General features: G+C 42.0%; 2 protein-coding genes across 12 annotated transcripts in view; one reads left to right on the top strand and one right to left on the bottom strand.

Annotated features, from left to right (window-relative positions):
- Nucleotides 1-14,621, top strand: part of RARB (retinoic acid receptor beta) — a 347,370-nt gene extending 332,749 nt beyond the window's left edge. For all 7 annotated transcript variants that reach the window (XM_053410538.1, XM_053410536.1, XM_053410537.1 and 4 more), the window contains 4 exons: nucleotides 1,526-1,702; nucleotides 8,383-8,587; nucleotides 10,131-10,289; nucleotides 13,168-14,621. In XM_053410538.1, the coding sequence (XP_053266513.1) occupies nucleotides 1,526-1,702; nucleotides 8,383-8,587; nucleotides 10,131-10,289; nucleotides 13,168-13,364 (738 nt within the window). In that variant the 3' untranslated portion in view covers nucleotides 13,365-14,621. The remainder of the gene's footprint in view (nucleotides 1-1,525; nucleotides 1,703-8,382; nucleotides 8,588-10,130; nucleotides 10,290-13,167) is intronic.
- A 54-nt stretch (nucleotides 14,622-14,675) lies between these two features.
- TOP2B (DNA topoisomerase II beta) overlaps nucleotides 14,676-23,060 on the bottom strand; it is a 42,112-nt gene continuing 33,727 nt past the window's right edge. For 2 of the 5 annotated variants that reach the window (XM_053410524.1, XM_053410525.1), the window contains exons 31-36: nucleotides 21,779-21,986; nucleotides 20,958-21,037; nucleotides 20,038-20,148; nucleotides 18,363-18,488; nucleotides 16,481-16,581; nucleotides 14,676-15,167 (exon numbers count right to left, since the gene is read on the bottom strand). In XM_053410524.1, the coding sequence (XP_053266499.1) occupies nucleotides 15,006-15,167; nucleotides 16,481-16,581; nucleotides 18,363-18,488; nucleotides 20,038-20,148; nucleotides 20,958-21,037; nucleotides 21,779-21,986 (788 nt within the window). In that variant the 3' untranslated portion in view covers nucleotides 14,676-15,005. The remainder of the gene's footprint in view (nucleotides 15,168-16,480; nucleotides 16,582-18,362; nucleotides 18,489-20,037; nucleotides 20,149-20,957; nucleotides 21,038-21,778; nucleotides 21,987-23,060) is intronic. The other 3 variants (XM_053410528.1, XM_053410526.1, XM_053410527.1) reach the window with 3 other exon arrangements.

A 23,060-nucleotide genomic window follows, 5' to 3' on the forward strand; every position in this document is an offset into this window, starting at 1 on the left:
TTCCCGGAAAGTCAGCTCACTTGTCAACACATTACCTGGCTGGAGGCACGCATTGCAAATTTCAGAGTAGTGTGAATTTTGAAGGAAGATAGGGTTTCCATTGCATATTGTTTCACAAACTGTAGATTAGGCAGAATCTCCTTGAAATGCAAGCTGAACTGAACCTCTCCCCAACCCCTTCTTCTTGCAACCAGGAACCTTCAGCTGCTGGGCTCTCTTGCAGACATTCCTCTTTGTCCCACTTTCTTAGCAGCGCTGTGCTTGTGAAAGGTTCATTTCCTGTTCTAAAACAATGTCATTTTCTTTTATGTCCACAGTGCTTCGGACAGGCCATTGATTGATTGATTGATTGATTGATTGATTGATTGATAAAACACAAGAAGGGTTTCTTCCAGTAGCAGGGGCACACTTGGGATATGTTTGATTCTACATTTCACAGGTGCAGGCAGCTTGAAGAGTCCAGGTGCATTGCAGATCTGTTCTTTATTTGAAGCTGGAAGAGCCTGAATAATTTTCGGATGTTCTAAAGCTAAACCGAGTGAAATCCGCTACATGGAATAGTATTGCATGCATTCAGTAAACATCACAACTTTCATTTTCTTGATAGGCAAACGTTTCACAACTGTTGAACTTTGTGCGCTGAGATAAAGAGATCACTCTCCAATACCATATGTGTTGGGGTTTTTTAATCCAGAGTTGTATAATTGTTTAAAAATTGGCTCATTAGTTTTTCAATAACAGATGGCTCATCTGTTCATAACACTGATTTTTGACAGAGTGCTGAAACTCTTCCCGTGTATAGACAAGATAAACTATTTTGAACTAATTTGCTAAAACAATAGCATGTGAAAAGATCTCACATTGACTGCATTTTGCATGTCATAGCAAGCCATGGTTTACCAGTTTGCTCCTGATTAGCCCCTCCCTGCTAGTGAGCAGGACCAACAAGCCATGGCTGAGTGTTATGTCCAAGCTATTAGTTGTGGTTTGTTTTGCTCCAAATCCATGTATGTTCTTGGCTTACCAGTCATGGTTTGTTTGATACCCAGTTTGAACCTAACACTGAGCCAAGTTTTCTTGCTTCTGCTTGCTAGCACAGGGCCAGGAAGCTGGTGTGCTCTGCATATTCACAGCAGACTATTAACTATGACTTTTCATGACGCACGAGCACAGCCATGGTGCTGAAAGTATGTGCCACCAGACATAGTCCTTTTCCTAGATATGGAAACCAGTGTTCCAGTTCCACGTATTTAAATCCCGGGTCATAAACACTGTATAATTAAAGAGAAAGAAAAATGGCAATGGTATTTGAAAAGGCTGAAAATTATTTTGCCTTATTGACAGATGGCAGCTTTCATTTTTGAATGATTACACCAAGAGCATTCCCAGCAGCAAATTTCACTGCAATTCCGATTGCTAATAGAAATTGCTTGTAGCAGGATCTCTCCACCCTTCATTATTTATATGGATTCAGCTACGCTGCTCAGAAATTGGCTGATCTTATGATTCCTTCTGTTCTTTCTAGAACTCTAGCGCTGACCATCGAGTTCGGCTGGACCTTGGGCTCTGGGACAAATTCAGCGAACTTGCGACCAAGTGCATTATTAAGATAGTGGAATTTGCAAAACGGCTGCCTGGTTTTACAAGTTTGACAATTGCAGACCAGATCACACTACTTAAAGCTGCATGCTTGGACATCTTGGTACGTATCGTCTCTTTTTGTATGATTCACTTACATTTTGCTGTCATTTACTGGTGGCTAAAACAACAACACCACCCAGCCAATGGCCCAACCCATGGCACAACTCTTTCAGTTGTGATTTAGTTCAAAGGGACTTATATTGTGTATCCTTTGTAGGCTCCCCTGAAATGACTTGAGAAGCAGCAATGTTTCCTTCCAAATTCTGTAATCCTTCATTTGACTGCAACCCAACTATAGTGAGAAACTTGAATGACTGAAACCAGATTTTTCATGTTGCTGAAAGCAAACATGGACGCAAACAGTAGCCTTAACCTATGTGGTTTCTACTAAACTAGGTTTGCAATATGTTTGTGGAGAGTTCAAGCGTTTGGGCAATAGATGGTTTAACCCTCAAAGCTGGATGAGTCTCAGGAAGATTTTCGTTTTTCAGGTGATGATCCTCACCTCTTTTAAGAAATAAAACTTTGCCAATATCTTCAAATTTGCTGTTTTTTTGTGCTTTATGCGGGTCACAGAACTTTTCTTATCAGAATTTGCATTAAGCTATGGCAAAATTGTGATGTATTTTCCTGAAGCGTAAGAGCACACACACGGCCTTGATATTAAATCTGGCTTTGTTATCCTCAAAGAAGTGCTATGAGGAAGACTTCAGAAGAGTGGCGGTCTACAAATGTCAATTTCTTTAAGATAACATGCAAAGAGAATAAACAATAGTTTTCTAACTAGTCTATTTGTTTATTTATTTACGCCTGCATATACCACCCATTAATCCATTATTTTTTTAAATAAATAAACTTAGTAGAACTATCCATATAAAACCAACACAAGTAGGATAAAATCATTCTAAAACTGTACTAAAATCCAGTTTAAAATAATGTGCGCTGAGTACTAAAATACACTGAAACATAATTGTAAAAGACCTGGGAGATTAAAAAGGTAATCGCTTGGCCCTAAACCTCAATGTGCAGAGCGTTCCACAAGGAATGTACCACAACGGAAAACACTCTTTTCGTACTGGGTACCTGCCTCACTTCTTTAGACAGGGAAACCTGTTGATGGGCCTCTGATGAATATCTTAAGGTCTGGGTAGGTCTTCAGGAAGAGGTTGGTAACCTGCACCAAAGCCATTTAGGACTAGCACATTGAATTGGGCCTGGAGATAGACAGGAAGCTAGCACAGATGACAAAGCGCTGGTGTTGTATGTTCATATCTTCCAGTCCCCATTAATGATCCTGCTGTCCTTTTCGGGGGCCACCTGGAGCTTACAAAGCATTTCCAAGGGCAGCTCCCATGTGTAACTCCTCACAGTAATCTATCCAGGAGCTTACCTGGACAACTGTGGCAAGGTTATCTCTGCCCAGATAGGGCTGTAGCCTGGATTTTGGAACACCCACACAAACCCTGACTACATGCATTTTCCTTTAGGGGCAGTCCAGCTCCACAAAAGTCTGGGCCTGCAATATATGGGTGTCAGATCATCAGCTGTTTCCTCTCTGCCCCTTGTTGGGTAGCTCTGCACTTTGCTGTGCATATTGTGTTTGGCTCAGCCTACAGTTTCAGGGACGCGGGTGGCGCTGTGGGTTAAACTACAGAGCCTAGGACTTGCCGATCAGAAGGTCGGTGGTTCAAATCCCCGCAACAGGGTGAGTTCCCGTTGCTCGGTCCCTGCTCCTGCCAACCTAGCAGTTTGAAAGCACGTCAAAGTGCAAGTAGATAAATAGGTACCACTCCGGAGGGAAGGTAAACGCCGTTTCCATGCACTGCTCTGGTTCACCAGAAGCGGCTTAGTCATGCTGGCCACCTGACCCGGAAGCTGTACGCCGGCTCCCTCGGCCAGTAAAGCGAGATGAGCACCGCAACCCCAGAGTCGGCCACGACTGGACCTAATGGTCAGGGGTCCCTTTACCTTTACCTTTACAGTTTGTTCAGGAAAGTTTCCCATCCAAGTAATGGGGCTCCTATAATCCCTTATAACTTCACACAAGATCCCCGGGGAGGAGAATATTAGCTGCTCTGACCATTTTTCTTCTCGTTGCTTTGTCACAAGCTGTTGCAAACAGTCCTTCCCGTAGGACACTGATGTATATGGGTGAAGAGAGCACAGTGGAAAAGGAGAGGGAAAGTATCGTAGGAGCTGGCCTTGCAGTTCCTAAGAGGCCCGTCTCAGAGTCCCTTCTTCTTCCCGGCGTCCATTCATACTGGCCTGCTGCCGTCGCCTCCTTCTTGTGTGTGGTCTCACCACAAGACAGAGCCATTTATTACGAACTGCATGCCTGCCTTGGTGAGCACTGTTATGATAAGGCATAGTTAACTTCTTCTTTACCCCCCAGGAAAGTATACTGATAATTTATAAAATATGACACAGTTCTCGGGCGTATTCCTTTGCAGGGATATGAGAAGGGAGCTGAACGGAGGTTGAGAGTGCAAATGGTTTTTTAAAAATGGTTAATATATTGTTGTTGCTGTTGTTTTGTTTTAAAGTTGAGCGAGAGTTTACATAGCTTAACTTCCCTCTCCAGCCCTTCGCTCTTAAGATGCCTGCCATCTATTTTCAGCCTGTCAGTTCCAGGAATGCTTGTCAGCTGCCAGACACAATCACTTGTAATTTTGGTTGCTTAAGAACACCCTCCTTATCCTTGTAAATATTTGCTTAGCATGGTGGATTGGGCCCTGGCAGCCAGTTGTGGTGCAGTTGGGTCATTATAAATTCCTGACTTGCGAAGATTGAGTTCCCCAACCATTTCCAGTTTTTCCTTCCTTTTATTTAGTTCATTTAGTTTCATTTAGTAGGTAGTAGTAGTAGTAGTAGTAGTAGTAGTAGTAATGGTACCCCATCCATCTGGCTGGGTTTCCCCAGCCACTCTGGGCAGCTTCCAACACATGTAAAAAATGTAATAAAAGATCAAACATTAAAAACTTCCCTGTACAGGGCTGCCTTCGGATGTATTCTAAGACTCAGATAGTTGTTTATTTCCTTGACATCTGATGGAGGGATGTACCACAGGGAGGGTGTCACTGCCGAGAAGGCCCTCTGCCTGGTTCCCTGCAACCTCACTCCTCGCAGTGAGGGAACCACCTGAAGGCCCTCGGTGCTGGACCTCAGTGTCCGGGCTGAACGATGGGGGTGGAGAAGCTCCTTCATATATACTGGGCCAAATATGTTTAGGACTTTAAAGGTCAGCACCAACACTTTGAATTGTGCTCTGAAATGTACTGGGAGCCAATGTAGCTCTTTCAGGACCAATGTTATATAGTCTTGGTGGCCGCTCCCAGTCACCAGTCTAGCTGCCACATTCTGGATTAGTTGTTGTTTCCAGGTCCCCTTCAAAGGTAGCCTCACACAAAGCTCATTGCAATAGTCCAAGCGGGAGATAACCAGAGCATGCACCACTCTGGTTGGTAGGTAGGTAGGTAGGGTCTCAGCTGGCATACCAGATGGAGCTGGTAGACAGCCATCCTGGACACAGGTCGTAGTCTCAAATCTGTGTTTCTGTCAGAGTGTACGTACAACTCTTGATTTAGAATTTTGTGGGCACTTTAGAACTTCTGCATCTGCAAGTGAGCAGTGGATTGGGCAAATACATTGAAAAGGCCAGTAATGAGCATGTCACTGGATTTGTGTATTTCCTAACATTTCTATTCTGCCTTTCTCCTGTCATGGAACCCAAGGCAGCATACATGTGTTCCCCATGTGGTCTCTCATCCAGCCCATGACCAGACCCATATCTGCTTAGCCCCAGCATGGCGGAGACCTCATGTTCAGGCAGACCATATCCTGGGATCATGTGTGCTTTTCTTCAGCTGTTGCCTGTTGTGTTTTGTTAATTGTGAGATGTTAACATTAATCTCATGTTATGAGAACTTTCAGTATAGAAACTAGATTGAAGCTGCATTTGTATTGTGACGATTGCCCTCCTAGGTGTGTGATATCATACTGGGTTCATAAGGAAAGGGTTAACTAATTGTAAAATGACTAACCAATGGGAACCCAAGGAGAGGAGTTAGAGTTAGAGTTGTTAAGAAGTCAGTCTGGAGTTAGAGAAGAGAGAGAGAGGATAAGTCTGTGGGTTGGGTTAGTCTGATGTGAGAGAATCTGTTAAGAGGAGATAATCAGTTGAGAAACAGTTGAGATAATCAGTCAGAAGGTATTAGGAAGGTATAGGCCGGTAAAGAAACTAAAGTTAAGAAACCGACAAGAAATTTATATGAGAAACCATAAACTTGTTAACGCTTATAAAATAAACTTGTTTATTTGGTTCAATTTTAATAACTGTCTGGACTCAGTGTGTACCCAAGAGTAACGGGTTGGTGGCAGCGGGGAAGCGAGCACAGTGGTGGAACAGGGATCAATAGACCATCAATGTCCAGGGACCCTGTGTGATCGCCACACACATTTCCCTTGCTTGCTGTGGCACCTTGAAAGGAAACCCAGCTGCTTGCACCCCAAATCAGCCCTGATGGAGAACCGTTTGCAGAGCAGAGAATGTAGTTGCAAACTGCGGCCTGCTAATCCTCAGGTTGAGTTTGTGTCTGTGTGTGTTTTAACGTGAGAAACAGAGAGTGGGAAGTTTCCAAACTGTATCTCGCCCTCATCAGCGAGTATTATGGGGTGTGTTTCTCTGGCGTTGTGTTTCCCATGCTCCTGCCATTCATAAATAATTTCTCATGAAACCCTCCTGTTTGCCCTGCTCGATAAAACCAGATTATGGTCAATGGCTACAGAGAGCGTGAAATAAGAGAAAGGGCCTTGCATCTGAATATGCCGCCGCGTTTGTCACTGGCAGTATTATATGTAACCCAAAGAGACCACATTCTTCTCCACAAGTAGCACCGGGAAGCAGCTCAGGTTCCCTGAATGTTAGCCGCTCTCAGTGACTGTGGGAAGGGTCCCTTTCACTCACGCTGCCCATTGTTTTTCCTCCTCTCTGAAGAAAACCTACTCAGATGTGCGGTTTTATTTCTTGGCGAGACTCTTGAGGGGGAAAGGAAGATCCTACAACCCTGGTTCTGTCCTTTGGCCACATCTCTGGAAAACTGGCGTAGGGCTGAACCGAGAATACTGCCAAAGGAGCCACAGCACAGGGTTCATACCCTACCAGTCTATCTTATTGTGGGCAGGGTAGCAGGGTGGAAGAGGAAGTTGTCATGGATTTCATACATTAAAGAAAATAGACTAGAGAATTGGAAGAGCTCTTCTGGCTTCGAAGGCCCCTCTAGTCTGGAATTCTGTTCTGTACTCAGAGAGATGGAGAGAGGATGTAGTCATCAAAGCTAGTAACCACTGAAAGCCCATGGATTTGTCTAATCCTCTTTTAAAGTCATCCATGTCTATAGCCATCCCTCTATCCTGTGGTAGCTAATTCTATTGTTTTTCAGAGTGCAAAGACATTCTTTCATATGGATAAGGCAGGGCATCCATTTATAATAAATAAATAAATAAATAAATAAATACAAATTAGAGAGAGAGAAAGCAGAGTTGGCCTCCTCCTACCAAACTCTGAATTTGTCTGTCAAAAGTCTGGGATGTGCCACCTTATTTCTCAAATTTGTTGGCATAGCATGAGCCACAGTTTCTCCTGTTCTCCTGGGGAGAGAGAGAAGAGTGAGGGGATAGATCCAGGTGGCTTCTTCCTGCATGCTAAGCTGGAAGCAGAAGAACCCATCATCATGCGACTTCTGCGTACATTATATGCTTTGTGGATACCTTTGCAAATCATGTGATAAGAGTGGTGTGGACATTTGAGGTGGGTTCTTGGAAAAGGAAACCCCAGTTGCTTGAATAGCTCGGCAGCCCATGCTTGCCCCAGTCCTAGGAGCTGCTGTTACCGTCTTCCTCTCGCCCATGGCTAAGAAGCTTTCCTTGGGCATGAGAAATGGAGGTGGTGGTGTTAGTATTCCTGTGTTACTTTTCTTGACAGGGACTTGAGACTGCAAATCCCAGAAAGCTTATCCTTCCCACTGGCAATTCTCAGACCTTTATGTTCTTCTTCTTTCTAAAAGTTGCTGTTAATAAGGATCTATGGGTCAAAGGGGATCTGAGAAAACAGCAGAAACCAAACCCGTGTGCAGGGTGAATGCAGGACACAATCTAGCCAAGATTAAGCCCTCCTAAGTCCCCAGTGGGACCTTCCTAGTGGGCTGCAGGTTCTGTTCAAGCTTCGCTTTCTGAGCAGCTCCTGTTGAACTCACTGAGTCTCACCTAAGCATGTGCAGGCTTGGCTGCACACACTGCACTTAAGCATCAGACTAAAATCAGGGATGTAGGAAGCACTGAACTTCAGCTAGATTTGGTTGGCATCTGTCTGTCTCAGGAGACAACAGAGGAGTGTGCCTTTGGGGTTGAAGTCAAACTGTTGGGAGTTACAATGCCTGCTGTATCTGTAGAGACTGATAGAGGAGAGACATGTTTTGTTGCAGCTGGGGCAGACGAGGGCATCTAGTGGTGCTGATGGAGGTGTACCATGGCTTTCCTTCTTCCTATGCTCCTCCCAGTGGTCGTTCCTTCTCTGGTCCTGTAATTGTAGAGTTCTCAAGAAGGCCATAACCTGATGTGGTCCTTTCCCAATGACTGGGACATTCATCTGCCTTTGAAGAACATACCCAGACACCTGGACTCTATAATAAATTCCATAATTGTGATGTCCATAAACAAAATGACTTTTCTCTCCCCGACCCCCAGATCCTTAGAATTTGCACAAGATACACGCCCGAACAAGACACGATGACGTTTTCCGACGGCCTTACACTGAACCGAACTCAGATGCATAACGCTGGATTTGGTCCCTTGACGGATCTTGTGTTCACATTTGCCAATCAGCTCCTGCCCTTGGAAATGGACGACACGGAAACTGGCCTGCTCAGTGCCATCTGCTTAATCTGTGGCGGTATGTCTTGCTTTGTCTTTTGATATGCTGGAATGAGCACAGGACAGAGAAGAAGTTGGGTTCAACAAGTGCTAGCATCTTCAGGGTTTACTAGAATTCATGGAAATCAAAACTTGTTGCTACACTACAACTTCCATCATCCCTGACCATTGGCTAACCTGGCTTGGATGATGGCTGTTGTAGTCCAACATCTGGGGACCCAAGGTTGAGGAACACGGCTTTTTGAGGGGAAATAGTGGTGTGGGGGGGGGATGACACTATATGGTGCCATGGTGTGCCACCAAGACAAGTGGGAATGCAGACCATATGACAAAATGGGAGCCGATGTAGCCAGAAATTGCCCTTCTGTCTCAGCTGCAGTCATGACAAAACAGGCTGCAGAAAGAGGGATGAAATCGCCCCTTCCCTATGAACTCTATGTGGATCTTTATTCCTCATATCACTGGTTACCTGTAATGATTAAATTTTTAAAGAAATGTTCCAACATTTAAATTTTTGGAGAAATGTTCTAACATGGAATTAGTTGGAAGTCATTTTTTTCTTCTTTTTTGGTATTGTTTTTCGTTCTTTTTCCTTTTTTAGGAGAATAAAATGCATTATATTTTTGATTGCAGTTTATGTTATTATGTTTACATCCTTGTAATTTTGTTTTTGTATTATTTGTTCATTTTATTCAATGCTTGTTTGTATGATGTATAAGTGTGTGTGTGTGTGTGTGTGTGTATAAAATGCCCCTTCCCTGGATTTGGGGCTGCTGAGAAGGCAGAATCTTCCATTTGTGGACTACGCCTGTGCCAAAGGATTTTGAAGCTATTCCTAATGTATAGATATCATGTGCAGATATCTATGCAGCAGTGCCTCAGCATCAAATCCTACGTACATTACAGATAAACCATTGTAGGGTTGAGTGAACCACAAAATTTTTCACAAATCCTGTATTTTTTAATAGCTCGAGACTCTTACAGATGTTTCATCTAAACAGGACAGTCCAAATTCACCTCACAGGTTCCTTTAGGCAAAATCTGGAGGCAAATGTATTAAACAGGAAGCCCTAGTGACATGCCTCAGATTTATTTATTTTTAACTCAATGGCTCTTAGTTAACTCAGTGTTATCCTGACACCTACTGGCACACAGGGGTAATAGCATTGTGCTCCGATTGAGAGATGAAATGGCCAGAAAGTATCCCGCAGAAAAATAAAACTTTTTGAGTTGGATTTCATTTTACAAATTCGAAATGAGTAAAGTTATACTTTATTATTGGTCTCTTAAGTAAACACAAATATATAGTTAGTTATGGCAGTGCAATTGTCTTTGCTTAGAGCCTTAGAGAGGAACAGGAACTGTTTTTCCAAACTTGTTAAATGCATTGCCAGTTTGCTCAGGAAAAGCCCAGAAGTGTCATCATGCTAGCTTGGAACTGGGTCATGGAAAGCAAAGAATTTGCAATAGGAAGAATTTGGTCATGTTAATTTGAATGCCGACACTAAAGTTTTGCTGTTCGCTGTTTTTCACCGCTTGTAATATTTGTGTGTTTTTTCCAGACCGCCAGGACCTCGAAGAACCAGCTAAGGTAGATGAACTACAGGAGCCATTGTTGGAGGCTCTCAAAATATACATCAGAAAAAGAAGACCCAACAAGCCTCATATGTTTCCAAAGATCTTAATGAAAATCACAGATCTACGCAGTATCAGTGCAAAAGGTAAGCTAGATTCCTATGGAATAATGACTTGGTAGGGAATAATTTATGCTCTGACCTCCAAATGGAATTTATCTAGAGTCCTGGGCCCAGCTATTGAATCATGTGACCCAACCATGGATGAACTTGATTTGCCATGCCGTTTGAGCGGCGATGGGCTTGACCCATGGCTGCTTTCAGTGCAGAGGGGCGTATGCAAACCCCAGCACTATGCACATGCATACCTATCTCCAAGAACAGCCCCTCTAAATGTAGAAGCACCTTCTTGAAGAAAACCTTCCAAGTTATTCTAGCGCACCATTATTTCTGATTATTTTTTCACTGCAGTCATGCCCTGATTTGCCAAAGTGCAGCTAAATAAACTCACGGTTCAGCACATAATTATGTGGACCAGAAGCGGCGCATGTCTGATTGACACATTTCCCTGGCAACAAAGCTCTGGTGCGTGGGACCAAAGAAGCAGACCTACAAAGTTTCTAAAATCCATTCATTCAGAGTTGTCCTTGGACTTTTGTGGCTTCCATGCTGTTGAACTGTTTATACTCATGCAATCATCCTCTATTTGATAGAGGCTACATTGCTTTATTATACCAAATTATTACAGAGAGCATAAAGGATAGCAGTATATATATTTAGCACTGCTAAGAAAGTTTTCCAGGAATTTCTAACAGTCAATTTATATTATTAGACTTTATTGCAGGAGAATGAATTCCTAACACCTGGCAGCTGCCTGTGTGTGTTTGTTTTCCAGGCAAACCTTTCTTGTACCTCTCTGGTTTTACAAGAAATGGTCCCCCTTTGATATGAAAGCTGCCATGAGTGCCTAAATGTCAGAGAAATAAATGTAACATAGTTTATTCACCAAAGAGATTATGGCTGTTTAATGTGTCCGCAGTGTTATACCCTCCTTTCTTTGGGGCTTTTCCTCCTTCCGCAGCAGTTCCTTGGAGATGCCTTAAGTGTATAAACTCAAATAACCTTGTATATAAGGACAAACAGTCTCTAGACAGCATGGTTACATCCAAATTCATTATGTCCATGATGAAACATCCCTTCTGCTAAATTGCAGTATTCATCACTTCCCAAAAATCCGTTTATGTAAATCACCAATAATAATAATTTTGCCATTACAACTTCCTTAACCAATTTTCTCATTTTGCTTAGCATCATGTGAGCAGCCCTCCCATTTATCAATGCATTATAGCCACAACCCAACAGTGTTTGTCAATTAGTATAGACAACTCTTAACTTTTCATAAGGTTGTGGTTAGAAATTATTTGCTCCGAACTTAGTGTTCTCACATGCTTTTCAAATTGAAAGTGGTAACGTGTTTAAAGGTCTTAGCTTACTTGTTAATGTTTCCAGTTATGTTCCAGCTTTGGAACCTGCTGAGACATATGTGAAAACATAACCCACCTTTTGTACAGAGAGGCTTTTTTCACTCTCTCTGTGACACAATAATTCCACTTTCACATTAGGCAGAAGTGATTAAAAGCAGCCTACTGATTCATTAGTTTTGTTAGTAAACCAATTTATATGAGGAAGTTGGGGGTGGTTATTTGATTTCTGGCAAATAATTGATCTTTCAGCCTCCTCCAGTACTATCCACTACTGTTTGTCCTGAAGTATTGAAGATACAGAAATCGGAGATAAATTGAATGGGTTTTGACTTTCCTTCCTGCCATTCTGTAGCTGTTCCTCACATCTTCCATGCAGAGAAGTGCATGGAGAAAATAGGAACAAATGCTTTGCACTGTCTAGAGATGGGAAGGCCTGGAAAAAATGGGGGGATGGGACAGATTGTTTGTGGGGGTTTTCCATAAAAATTGAAAAAAGTTTGATATCATTTGAATATTCCACACACTCCCCCACCCAATTTTTCCAGGGGGAAAAATGGCTTTGGGGGGAAATGGGGGGTGAGGGACTGGTTTTTTCCCAGGCCTTCACATCTTTATTTGCACCTACAGCTTTTAACATAGTTAGGGTGGAATACTAGGACTACTTACTGTATGATTACCACTTGAAGCAGCCCTGTGTTCCTTTGTAACCTGTCCATGCAGTCAGCCAAGTATTATTGTGCTTCTGAATCTTTGGTTAAACGTTTAAGTCTTAACCTAGACTCTTTGATGTTGCTGCAGTGGACTAACAAATTTATTTTGGCTTGACACTGTCATGGACTCAAACCTGATTCATCAGATGCACAAAATGAAATCTTAGTTGGCAGATATTTAAAGGTGAAAATTCTAAGGGGGTAGCTGAATGGTGGGAATAAAATGCAAAAATTAGGCAATAGTGACGAGAGCTTAAGTATTTTAGACGTGCACCCCTTTATAGTAGCAGATTGGTTATAATTGCCGATGTATTGATATATTTAATGGGGGAGGGAACCATTCACAAGAATCAGTCAAAGATTGTACAGCTATAATAACCTGGCATTGGTAAGCTGAATAACTCATGTAGCACGATAAAAAATATTTGGGCATCCAAAGCAGCAGAGGCCTACAGTAGCCTGCTGCGCTGTGTGGCTGATGATTACAAAGTATGGGTTCCCCTGACATGTAAGAGCTTTTTATTTTTAAAGTGACCCCTGAAGTAAGTGACCTGTGACTCCATTCTTAGTATAGTCTATTATGGCATGAAAAGGATGTGTTCTTCAGCAGCTTTGAACATGAAGCAGGTGCTTCTACCTGGGCAAACGTTGCTTCTGAGCACTTTCTTGTGCATACACAGAACTGGCTCCTGGCGCTCGCAAGCCTCTCTTCCACCTTAAAGAGAGGCTAATCCTAGTCTCTGGGTTTCCTGTCCCCTGAAAGCTGTGCCTTTTACTTTAAAGAAACCCGACTTGATAAATTCAAATCTTGTTTTTCGTCTTTTTTAAAAGGTGCTGAACGTGTTATTACACTGAAAATGGAAATCCCTGGCTCTATGCCGCCTCTCATCCAAGAAATGTTGGAAAACTCAGAAGGACACGAACCACTGACCCCAAGCTCAACCGGGACCACAGCAGAGCACAGTCCTAGCATCTCCCCAAGTTCCGTGGACAACAGCAGCGTGAGTCAATCCCCACTGGTGCAATAAGACGTTCTCCAGCGACATTCCTAACATTTTTTAGACAGGGATGAGACGCAAGAATAGTCTTTGCTGCTGCTCATTTTCTGGACTTATATATAAACACACTAAAACCCAACAAGGACCAAGAACTTTTCATGTGTACCCGTATTATATGTACACACACACACACATACCCAAACAGATGCCTTGCAGCTTAACTTGAAACCATAAACTTTTGAAATGCTAAATGAACTAGTTCATGAAATAATAAACTAGTTAAGCTTCAATTGTTTCTGCTGGAAATCCAAGATTGTACGGTGACAAGACAGATCTCAAACAAGAGGTTAAAATTATGGTTTTTACCCATTTCTGATGACTTTGTACATAAACAAAATATATGGGCCTGTACTTTCTCGACTGGATGTTTGGTGCTTTCCTTTTCTCTTGCGTACATGAAATGACCCAGACATCATGCTTACGAAATGGACCGCTTACATGTCCAGGTGAAAAAAAGTTCTAAGAGAGACATTCTAATTTAGTTAGGATGAAACCTTGTCTTTGCTCTTTTTTTTAATGGCCTCGGTTTGTATTTCTTTCTTTCCCAGTAAAAGGAGACAAAGAAATTCACTGCACTACCAGAAGGAACTTCTGTATACATGTAACTGCCAGACCAGTTATTTGGATGTAATTTGTTTTACTGTTAATGTCACTTTAAAATTTACAAGGGGGTTTGTTACTTGGCTGACTTCTCTGCATTTAAAAATAAATACTAAATTTTTAACTTCAGTTATAGCCTTCAAGGCAGAAACACTTTCCAGTGTTAATGTTTTTTTTGTTTTGTTTTCTTGTTCACAAGCTGTTAGGGGGAAATTTTTGGGCTAATAATGACCAGGCATACTCACTACCTCTGAATTGGTGACACTAGTGAAAACAAATATGGAGAAACTGTCCCCCCCCCAAGCCCCACAGTCCTATTCTCTGGTAACAAGGGGCTGTCACTAGAATACCCAAAAGCAGAGATGAGAATCTGCCTCTTTGACTTTGTTAATCACCATAAAACAGAGTGGAAAATGTGGTAGCGTGGTTACAATTTTTAAGTGTCAGTTTCTTAGGTTTCATTTTAAAGCACTAGTGAATTTTTTTTATATATTCTAGCAAGTCTGTGATGTACTTTCACTGGCTCTGTTTGTACATTGAGATTGTTTAACAATGCTTTCTATGTTCATATACTGTTTACCTTTTTCCATGGAATCTCCTGGCAAAGAATAAAATATATTTATTTTATACCTGTGGTCAATAGCAGTGTCTTTTTAGTCCAAGCCCCCAAACGCAAGGAAATGGTTTTTATAATTTTTTTTAATGTTTAAACTTCATTTCAAAAAGCAGGTTTGCAGTTTGCAACCATGACAGTTAAAATGTGTGCTTTTGCACAGCTCCCTAGAACATTTCTACAAGCCGGTCAGACAAATACATGACATTTCAATGAGTAAAAAAGAGCATAAAACTGTCGGTGTAAGAACAAAATGTTAAAATGCCTACGCACAATAAGAAAAAACCATCAATTACATCATCACATAAAATAAGTCAAATGTACAAAAAGTCTGCGACAAAAAGGGACAAAAGGACAACATAAGATATTTGTTGGAAGTTTGTGTGCTCTTTGGGCACTTAATTAAACATCGCAAAATCGTCATCTTCATCAGACTCTGCAAAATATTTCACTTCTTTTCTCGCCCGTCCAGTCCGCGGCCTGGAGGCTGCTTCAGAGGCAAACTCTGAGGGGAAGATGTCTACATCTGAGTCCTGATCAAAGGAGGCTTTCTTCGGTTTCTGTTTGATAAGGATTTTTATTTATTTTTTTACAGTTAGTGAAGATCACACGTGAAGTGTTCTTTTAACACTGATTCGATACTTTAACTGTTATCTAAAATCCCTGCTTAAGGCAACCAAAATCTTCAACATACATGTGCTTGTAGTCTAGGAGAACTCGTGGTTTCTGTGACTTAGCCCAGTTTGCCAGCTACAGCAATTCCTGCACTGCGATAGTCTGGCCTAGTTGTCCATGCTCCTGCCTGGACTACTGTAATGGACTCTACATAGACATTACCTTGAAGACTGCATGTTGCAGCTACTGCAGAATAATAATAATAATTTATTACATACCCCGCCCATCTGGCTGGGTTTCCCCAGCCACTCTGGGGGGCTTCCAACAAGAGATTAAAAATATATTAAAACATCAGTCATTAAAAACTTCCCTAAACAGGGCTGCCTTCAGATGTCTTCTAAAGGTCAGGTAGTTGTTTATTTCCTTGACATCTGATGGGAGGGCATTCCACAGGGAGGGCGCCACTACTGAGAAGGCCCTGTGCCTGGTTCCCTGTAACCTCATTTCTTGCAGTGAGGGAACCGCCAGAAGGCCCTCGGCGCTGGACCTCAGTGTCTGGGCTGAACGATGGGGGTGGAGATGCTCCTTCAAGTATCCTGGGCCGAGGCTGTTTAGGGCTTTAAAGGTCAGCACCAACACTTTGAATTGTGCTTGTAAACGTACTGGGAGCCAATGCAGGTCTTTCAAGAATATGTCCACTAGGCTGGTAAATGGAGCAGCTTGATGTGACACATGTGTTTCCACTTCTGAGAGCGTTGCGTTGTCTGCCAGTGAGCTACCAGGCCCAATTCAAGGTGTTAGTACTAGCATATGAAGTCATAAACAGCTTGGGACACAAGCACCTAAGAGCACATCCCATATCTCCAGCTCTACAACCGGCAAGGGAGACCCTGTTGAGGGTGACAATGTTGGCACTGATCCATGAAAGGGTGTTCTCAGTGATAGGTCCCCATTTGTGGAATTGCCCTCCCTGCATCCGTCTTTCTCTTTAGTAATGTTTAGGAAGAACTTTAAACATTCCTGTTGACTCAGGAATTTGATGGCTGAAGGATACTGTCCCTGGAAACCTTAAGGCTATTAGCTGTTAGGGTTTGTAATTGTTTTTTAATTTTTTTTGTATTAATGTGTTGGTGTTTGCCGGCAGAAATTTTAAATTATTAACCTTCAAACTGACTATTGTATTCTCTAGAAAGAGAATGTTTATGTTGTTGGAATAGATATAATACAAGTCAGAATAATTTGTAGATGCTGAATTTACCTTGCTTGGCGTAGACTTGGGTGTTTTCTTCCCCGGGTTATATTCACCTTCATTTTCAGAACCAGACGCTTTCCTTTTCTTTGCTCCTCTGCCTTTTCCTACTAAAACATTAAAGAAAATATATATGCAACAGTTATTTATATGTTTCAGAATAGCAAACTGGATTATCTCAAAGTTATTTGACAGTTTTAGTAGAATAGATTGAATCAAGCGAAATTTGTTGACCTATGATTCTCTATAGGAATTTGTTTATGTGTATTAATAAAACACATTAGAACTGAAATTTCTCTACAATAGTAAAGGTATTTTAAAAAACTTCCCAATACATGCCCCATACCCGAGCATCAAAAGAAATGCAGCACATTCTTTTGCCTCTTCCAGAAACGTCAGACCCAAATTTCCACAACCCAAACCTTTGTACTAGTGCAAAATGAAAGCTACTGCTACCAATTTAGCAGCTCAGTATCTTCTATCATCATCAAACAAGCATTAATTATGGAACTCAAATTCTATTTCATTTCACAGGAGTCTCATTTTTGGGACTAAAGAACTGCGAAAGAAGTAATCCTTTGATTGCTACGACAACCAATAGTTACATGAAACGTCCCTTTCTTTTTGCGGACTGATTACAATTACAATTACTATTACTATTGTAAGAGCCAGGACATGCTACCTTTTCATCAAAAAACACTTGCCATTGTTAAATGTTCATTCACCATTTGTGGACTGATTTAATTATTACAATTCACCCCTTAGCACAAGAGTTGGGAACCTTTCAGGTGCCAGATGTTGCTGAACTACAACACCAATCACCCCTAGCCACTATCCATGTTTGCTAGGGCTGGTGGGAGTTGTAGTTCAGCAACATCTGGAAACAAAGGTTCCCCACACTTGCTGTAGCATAACTTCATGGGCTTTCATGCTCAGTAAGGGCTACGGCCACAGCTTCATTCACAGAAAGAAAAGCACTGTGTCCACTATAAAGTTTATAGTAACAGCACAGTATGCCTTGCAGTTCACAAACTCTTCCGTTTTAAAAAATACTTTCTCTTTAAAGTGTATTTTTGTTCTCCCGGTGACAACAGTTGAACACAAGATTTAAGGTCTGCTAAGGGTCTGGGACGCGGGTGGTGCTGTGGGTTAAACCACTGAGCCTCTTGGGCTAGCCGATCGGAAGGTCGGTGGTTCGAATCCCTGTGACGGGATGAGCTCCCGTTGCTCGGTCACTGCTCCTGCCAACCTAGCAGTTCGAAAGCACCTCAAAGTGCAAGTAGATAAATAGGTACCACTCTGGCGGGAAGGTAAATGGTGTTTCCGTGCGCTGCTCTGGTTCGCCAGAAGTGGCTTAGTCATGCTGGCCACATGACCCGGAAGCTGTACGCCGGCTCCCTCGGCTGATAAAGCGAGATAAGCAATGCAACCCCAGAGTCGGCCACGACTGGACCTAATGGTTAGGGGTCCCTTTACCTTTAAGGGTTTGTGATACTACATAACAGTTTGTGTGAATGTGACTCTCCAGCTAGGGTATCATAAGACCTGAATCTCATCCCACATCCTGAGTATATTCCGTCCCATCCTCAAAGCAGCTTCGTGCATCCTCTCTTTACACTGCCAGTGTGAAGAAGAAATGCAAGCCTCCACAAGGGCATGATATGTGTGACCTGCATCCACAGCCAGATAATGTACATCTTGCTAAAAGGTCAGTTTCCCTTTCACATATTAACAGCAAAAACAGGAAAGAAGTGCAGCAGCTCATTTGCACTCCACCCCTGCTTAATTCCAATTAAACGAACTTCATTCCGAGATGAAGAAAAAAAGAACTGTTCTTCCCTACACTCACATTGCTGCATCAAGTGAAAATAGGCAACATCCAAACTGTTACCTTTGGGAGTTGCAGCCTTCTTTGGGATGCCGAATTCAGGTTCTGAATCAGAGTTAATTATTTCCATCTTCTTGGGCTTAGGAGGTCTTTTCGGTTTAGAGGGCACATCCGCCGGCAGTTTTGCTGCTAATTATATTAAGAAATACTACATTACCATGAGTACAACAGATTCTCCCTACAAGCATGCAGAGCCCCTACAAAGAAATGCTCTGTTTCTTCCCTATGCTTTCTTTTTCACTTTTAAAGGCTCAAGAATGACTTATGATTTTCTGCATGTGTGGGTTGTTATCCTTTGTGTTCACTGCAGACCAAGCCACCCACAAACTTACTTGCATTGTTCAACAAGGAGGAAAGGATTAGAAATCTGACTTTGTTAAAGAAGATGGGATGCAAAATCATGTGGGTGGGAAAGAATTACACAGGACTATGTTATCTGGAATATTCCAAAAGTTAATAAAAATGCCCATCTTTCTATGGATCTGTCTTGATGATTATTTGATATTCTTTCCTGATAACGTCAGTTCAGTCCCATATCTTCTGCAACTGTTCTTTCCAAATCTGAGCAACATATAACTCTGCCCCTATTAGCAATTCACTGTACATCAGTATTTTCTGCTCCTGATTTTAATATATACAGAAGAGTAATTGCAGTGCTTCTTGAAGTGTTATATTGTGTGTTGAAAACTAAATTCCAGATTAGATTTTTTTTTTTTAACACAACTCATATGTAGATGAATTTTGGAAAACAGATGTAGGTATGCTTGATTTATTATAGGAAATATTAGTGAAATTCAGAAATGGGATGCAATACCCTTCTGGTAATATAGACTATCCTTTTAGTCATATACATTATAAGTGTTAATTTGAGTGCCTGGGGTTTTGTTGTGTATTTTGTTATGAAGTAGCTTCGGGATAAGTATTTTCGGGTTGTGCGCTGCGGTGACCCGGAAGTAACGGACCGTGTTACTTTTGGGTTTCGCCGCTCGCACATGTGCAGATGGTAAAAATGACAGCACACACATGCATGGAAGCGGCAAATCATGACACAGGCGGACGCGGGTTGCGTTTGCTTCTGGATGTGAATGGGGCTCCGGAATGATCCCGCTCGCATCCAGAGGTACCACTGTATTCTTTAAGCATCAGTGCCAAAGCCTTTTAGTTCCATAATCCACCTCTAAATATATTGGGGGGTTCTTTTTGGGGGGATACCTTTGGTCCACTTAGCTTCAAACTGTCTACCCTGACTGGTAATGGCTGTCTACTGTCTCAAGCCGAGGATCTTCCCCTGTTTTGCTACCCTTCAGACTGCAGGTGGCAGAGACTAAATAGACAGGGGTCAGCAAACTTTTTCAGCAGGGGCCAGTCCACTGTCCCTCAGACCTTGTGGGGGACCGGACTATATTTTGAAGGGAAAAAATGAACCAATTCTTATGCCCCACAAATAACCCAGACATACATTTGAAATAAAAGGATGCATTCTACTCATGTAAAAACACGCTGATTACAGGACCGTCCGTGGGCCGAATTTAGAAGGCCAGATCCGGCCCCCAGGCTTTAGTTTGCCTATCAATGGAATAGGATTTTCTGGCTCTAGTTAATGCTACTACTTCTTTTGCTGCAACACAATAGAGCATATTTTAAATGAGCAAGCTAACCAGCAAATCCAAATACTTGCCTTTTTTAGCAACTACCACTTTACTTGGAGGTTTCTCTGTCTGTTTCTGAGTAAAAGAGGAGGAGAAGACTGGTGTTGAATCTTCGTCATCACTGTCAAACTTGGATGTATCTAAATAAAAGGTTTTAACATGTCATCACCCTTTTCACAGTTAGGCTAAATATAGGAACGCTTTCTACTTCCTCACATTAAAATTAAACTTTACCCCCACACACACACATAAGATCTTAATGTTTGAAATATGCTACCTCCCATTCAAGCTTACCAGCATTCACTTAATTCTAAGATTACACAGTTTGTGCCTTTGTATGGGTGACTCCTTCCTGACCCCCACAGTGGCAGATAATGGATGGGTACTTAATGGGGAGAAATGGTTGGCTTGCTCAGCACTGGATTGCACACACCAAGTTGCCCACCCCTTGAGAAACCAGTGCAAGTTATTTATTATTATTATTTATTGAATTTATATACCACCCAATATCCCAGAGGTTTCAGGGCAGTTCACAGAACAAGCTGAAGCATTGTGTACTTCATACACCACTGTCCTGGTCTTCTTATAATCTAGCAACCCTTTTATAGCTTGTCACATCTCAGAGATGGACCACAACAGGGCAGACCTACCATTTTCCGGGACATGGGTTGGCATCTGGCATGAGCACAGTGGCAGAGCTTTTTCAGACAGCTTCTAAGCTTTTTGGGAACAAGACTAGCACATTTCATACTAAACATCTTTTGCTTCCTTCATGCTCGTACAATTCAAGGTTTTGAAATCTTGGCGGCTGACTGCCTGACTGGAAAATGATCGCTCCTTGAGGTATGCAATTTGAGGCAGATCTAAGGAATTCATATATTCCAAGCACATTGCTATCTTCGTAGATATATCAGAAATACTATATTAACATATATACATATATACCTACCAATATTGGCTTTCCGGGAATAAGAAGGAAAGGTGAAGAGGTTGCCGAAGTCTTGATTGGTCTTCTCTGGGGAAATCTTCCTGTTGTAAAAATGAAAACTTAAGTATCTGTTGCACCATGCACTTGAAACCATTAGTTACTTTTACAAGGGCAGAAGCTCTGCACAATTTGCAAACACACAAGCCCAATGCAGGTCACCAATCATGGACCCTGATTCACCACTTCATAGAGAGTCCAACTTGACTTGCACCAATTCATAAGCACTGTCTGATTCAGCTTGGGGACTGAAATTACCCAACCCCTGCACACCCCATTCAGTAATGGGAAAACCAAAGTAGATCCAAAGGCTTGGGTGCTGTACGCATCTCAATTCTCTCTTCCCACTCCCCCACCATTACAACCAAAGAAAGAATCCCTTTTTTATTTTTGGCCAGAATTATATTAAATTTGCAGGCAAGGTTTCTCTCCTTCTTATGGCTTGAATCTTGCTAAAATTTCAGGATAGCTACAGTTGTTTTTTCTCAAGAGCAATGGTCACAGTTCTGGGGTGTGAATCACTTAATCTCTCCTACAATCTGTGATCACTGGCCATGGTGAGTGGGGTTGATGGAGGTTGTAGCCTAAAACATCTGAATAGCACCAAGGTGACTTGTGCCTGGTCTAAGGATTTTTATCAAAGAGTGCCTCAATGGCATGTATCTTCACATTTCAAAGGGCAAAAGACTAAGGTAAACACACCAGGGAGGACTGACCACTTCTTCAAACAGGTAGATTTGTTCTCGCATATTTCTGACACACTTTCCTGAACTTACTGCACTTACTCTGGAGAAGGTTTTGATTTGACTGGGGAGAAGTCATATTCATCCTTTTCTAGACCATCTAAAGGCTCAAATTCATCTTCTCTGTCATTGATGATGGGAGATGTTTTTATTTTCAGTTCATCTAGATCATTATTATTGTTAGCATCTTCGTCACCCTCACCATCATCTTCCTCTTCTGAGAAATCAAAGGTGTACTTAGGCCTTTCAGCTGTGAAGACAGACAATGGCATCAATATTTATTTGTGAATTTATACACTGCACATTCTAGGAAATGTCAACCCTAAAGTGTCTGATGCAAGATATCGTGCATACCTTAAGAAAACGACAAACGTGGAGGGTATGGCAGCTTAGAGAAAGATGAACAAGTAACTTTTCCCATAAGGGATAAAGACTAGCAGCCCATCCATGGGGAGACACTAATGCTCTGTAAACAACAGAGAAATGAACTACACTGCAATCGCCTCTAAAGCAAAGCTACCAGAAAGCTCTCTGGTAAATGCACATACAAAACTAAGCAAACATTCCTTGATGGAACTGTGTCATCCATCTTGACAAAAAGGACCGTCTCTCCTCATACAAACCGATCCAGACCCTGCGCTTGTCATCTGAGGCCCTTCTCTATGCTCCCTGATTGTGGAATGGTCTCCCCAGAGAGGTTTGCCTGGCACCATCACCACATGTCTTTAGACACCAGACAAAAACATTCCTCTTTACCAAGACCTATGGCTATTAATTAATCTATGGCCTGCGAAAGTGGGGGGACGGGACTGTTATTATTATTATTTTACTATTAGGCTATCCATCAATATGCTTTTTATTGTTTTTATCATGGATGTTTTGTAATGTGTTTCTAATGTACAACACCCTGCGATCTTTTGATAAATGGCTGTATATAAAATGAAATAGTAATATTTCATAATTGTTGTATCAGTTTGCAAAGGACTGTAAGGGGTCGCGGGCTTGAGGGTTGTGTATCTAACTCTGTCAGCACCAGTTCTGTTTCTGGTGCTTCCTCTTCTAGTATTGGCTTATTTGTTTCTTTATTCCTTTGGGTTAATTGATCTAGCTGGGTGTTGCTTCAACTGCTCTGGATAGCGCTCTAAACCAATGGTGTGCTTTAACTGCTGGCCAATTGCCAGTGAGATGATTTTCTGACTAACCAATCAGGTTTTAGCCTAGGCCTATTTACAATAAAGGGACAGAGACCACTCCCTACTTGATTAATGGTCAAATCACTTCCACCTTCAATAAGCTTGATATTTGGGTTAATAAAATGTGATTT

Source organism: Podarcis raffonei, chromosome 12, assembly GCF_027172205.1.
Source record: "Podarcis raffonei isolate rPodRaf1 chromosome 12, rPodRaf1.pri, whole genome shotgun sequence".
In the NCBI taxonomy this organism is placed as follows: domain Eukaryota; kingdom Metazoa; phylum Chordata; class Lepidosauria; order Squamata; family Lacertidae; genus Podarcis; species Podarcis raffonei.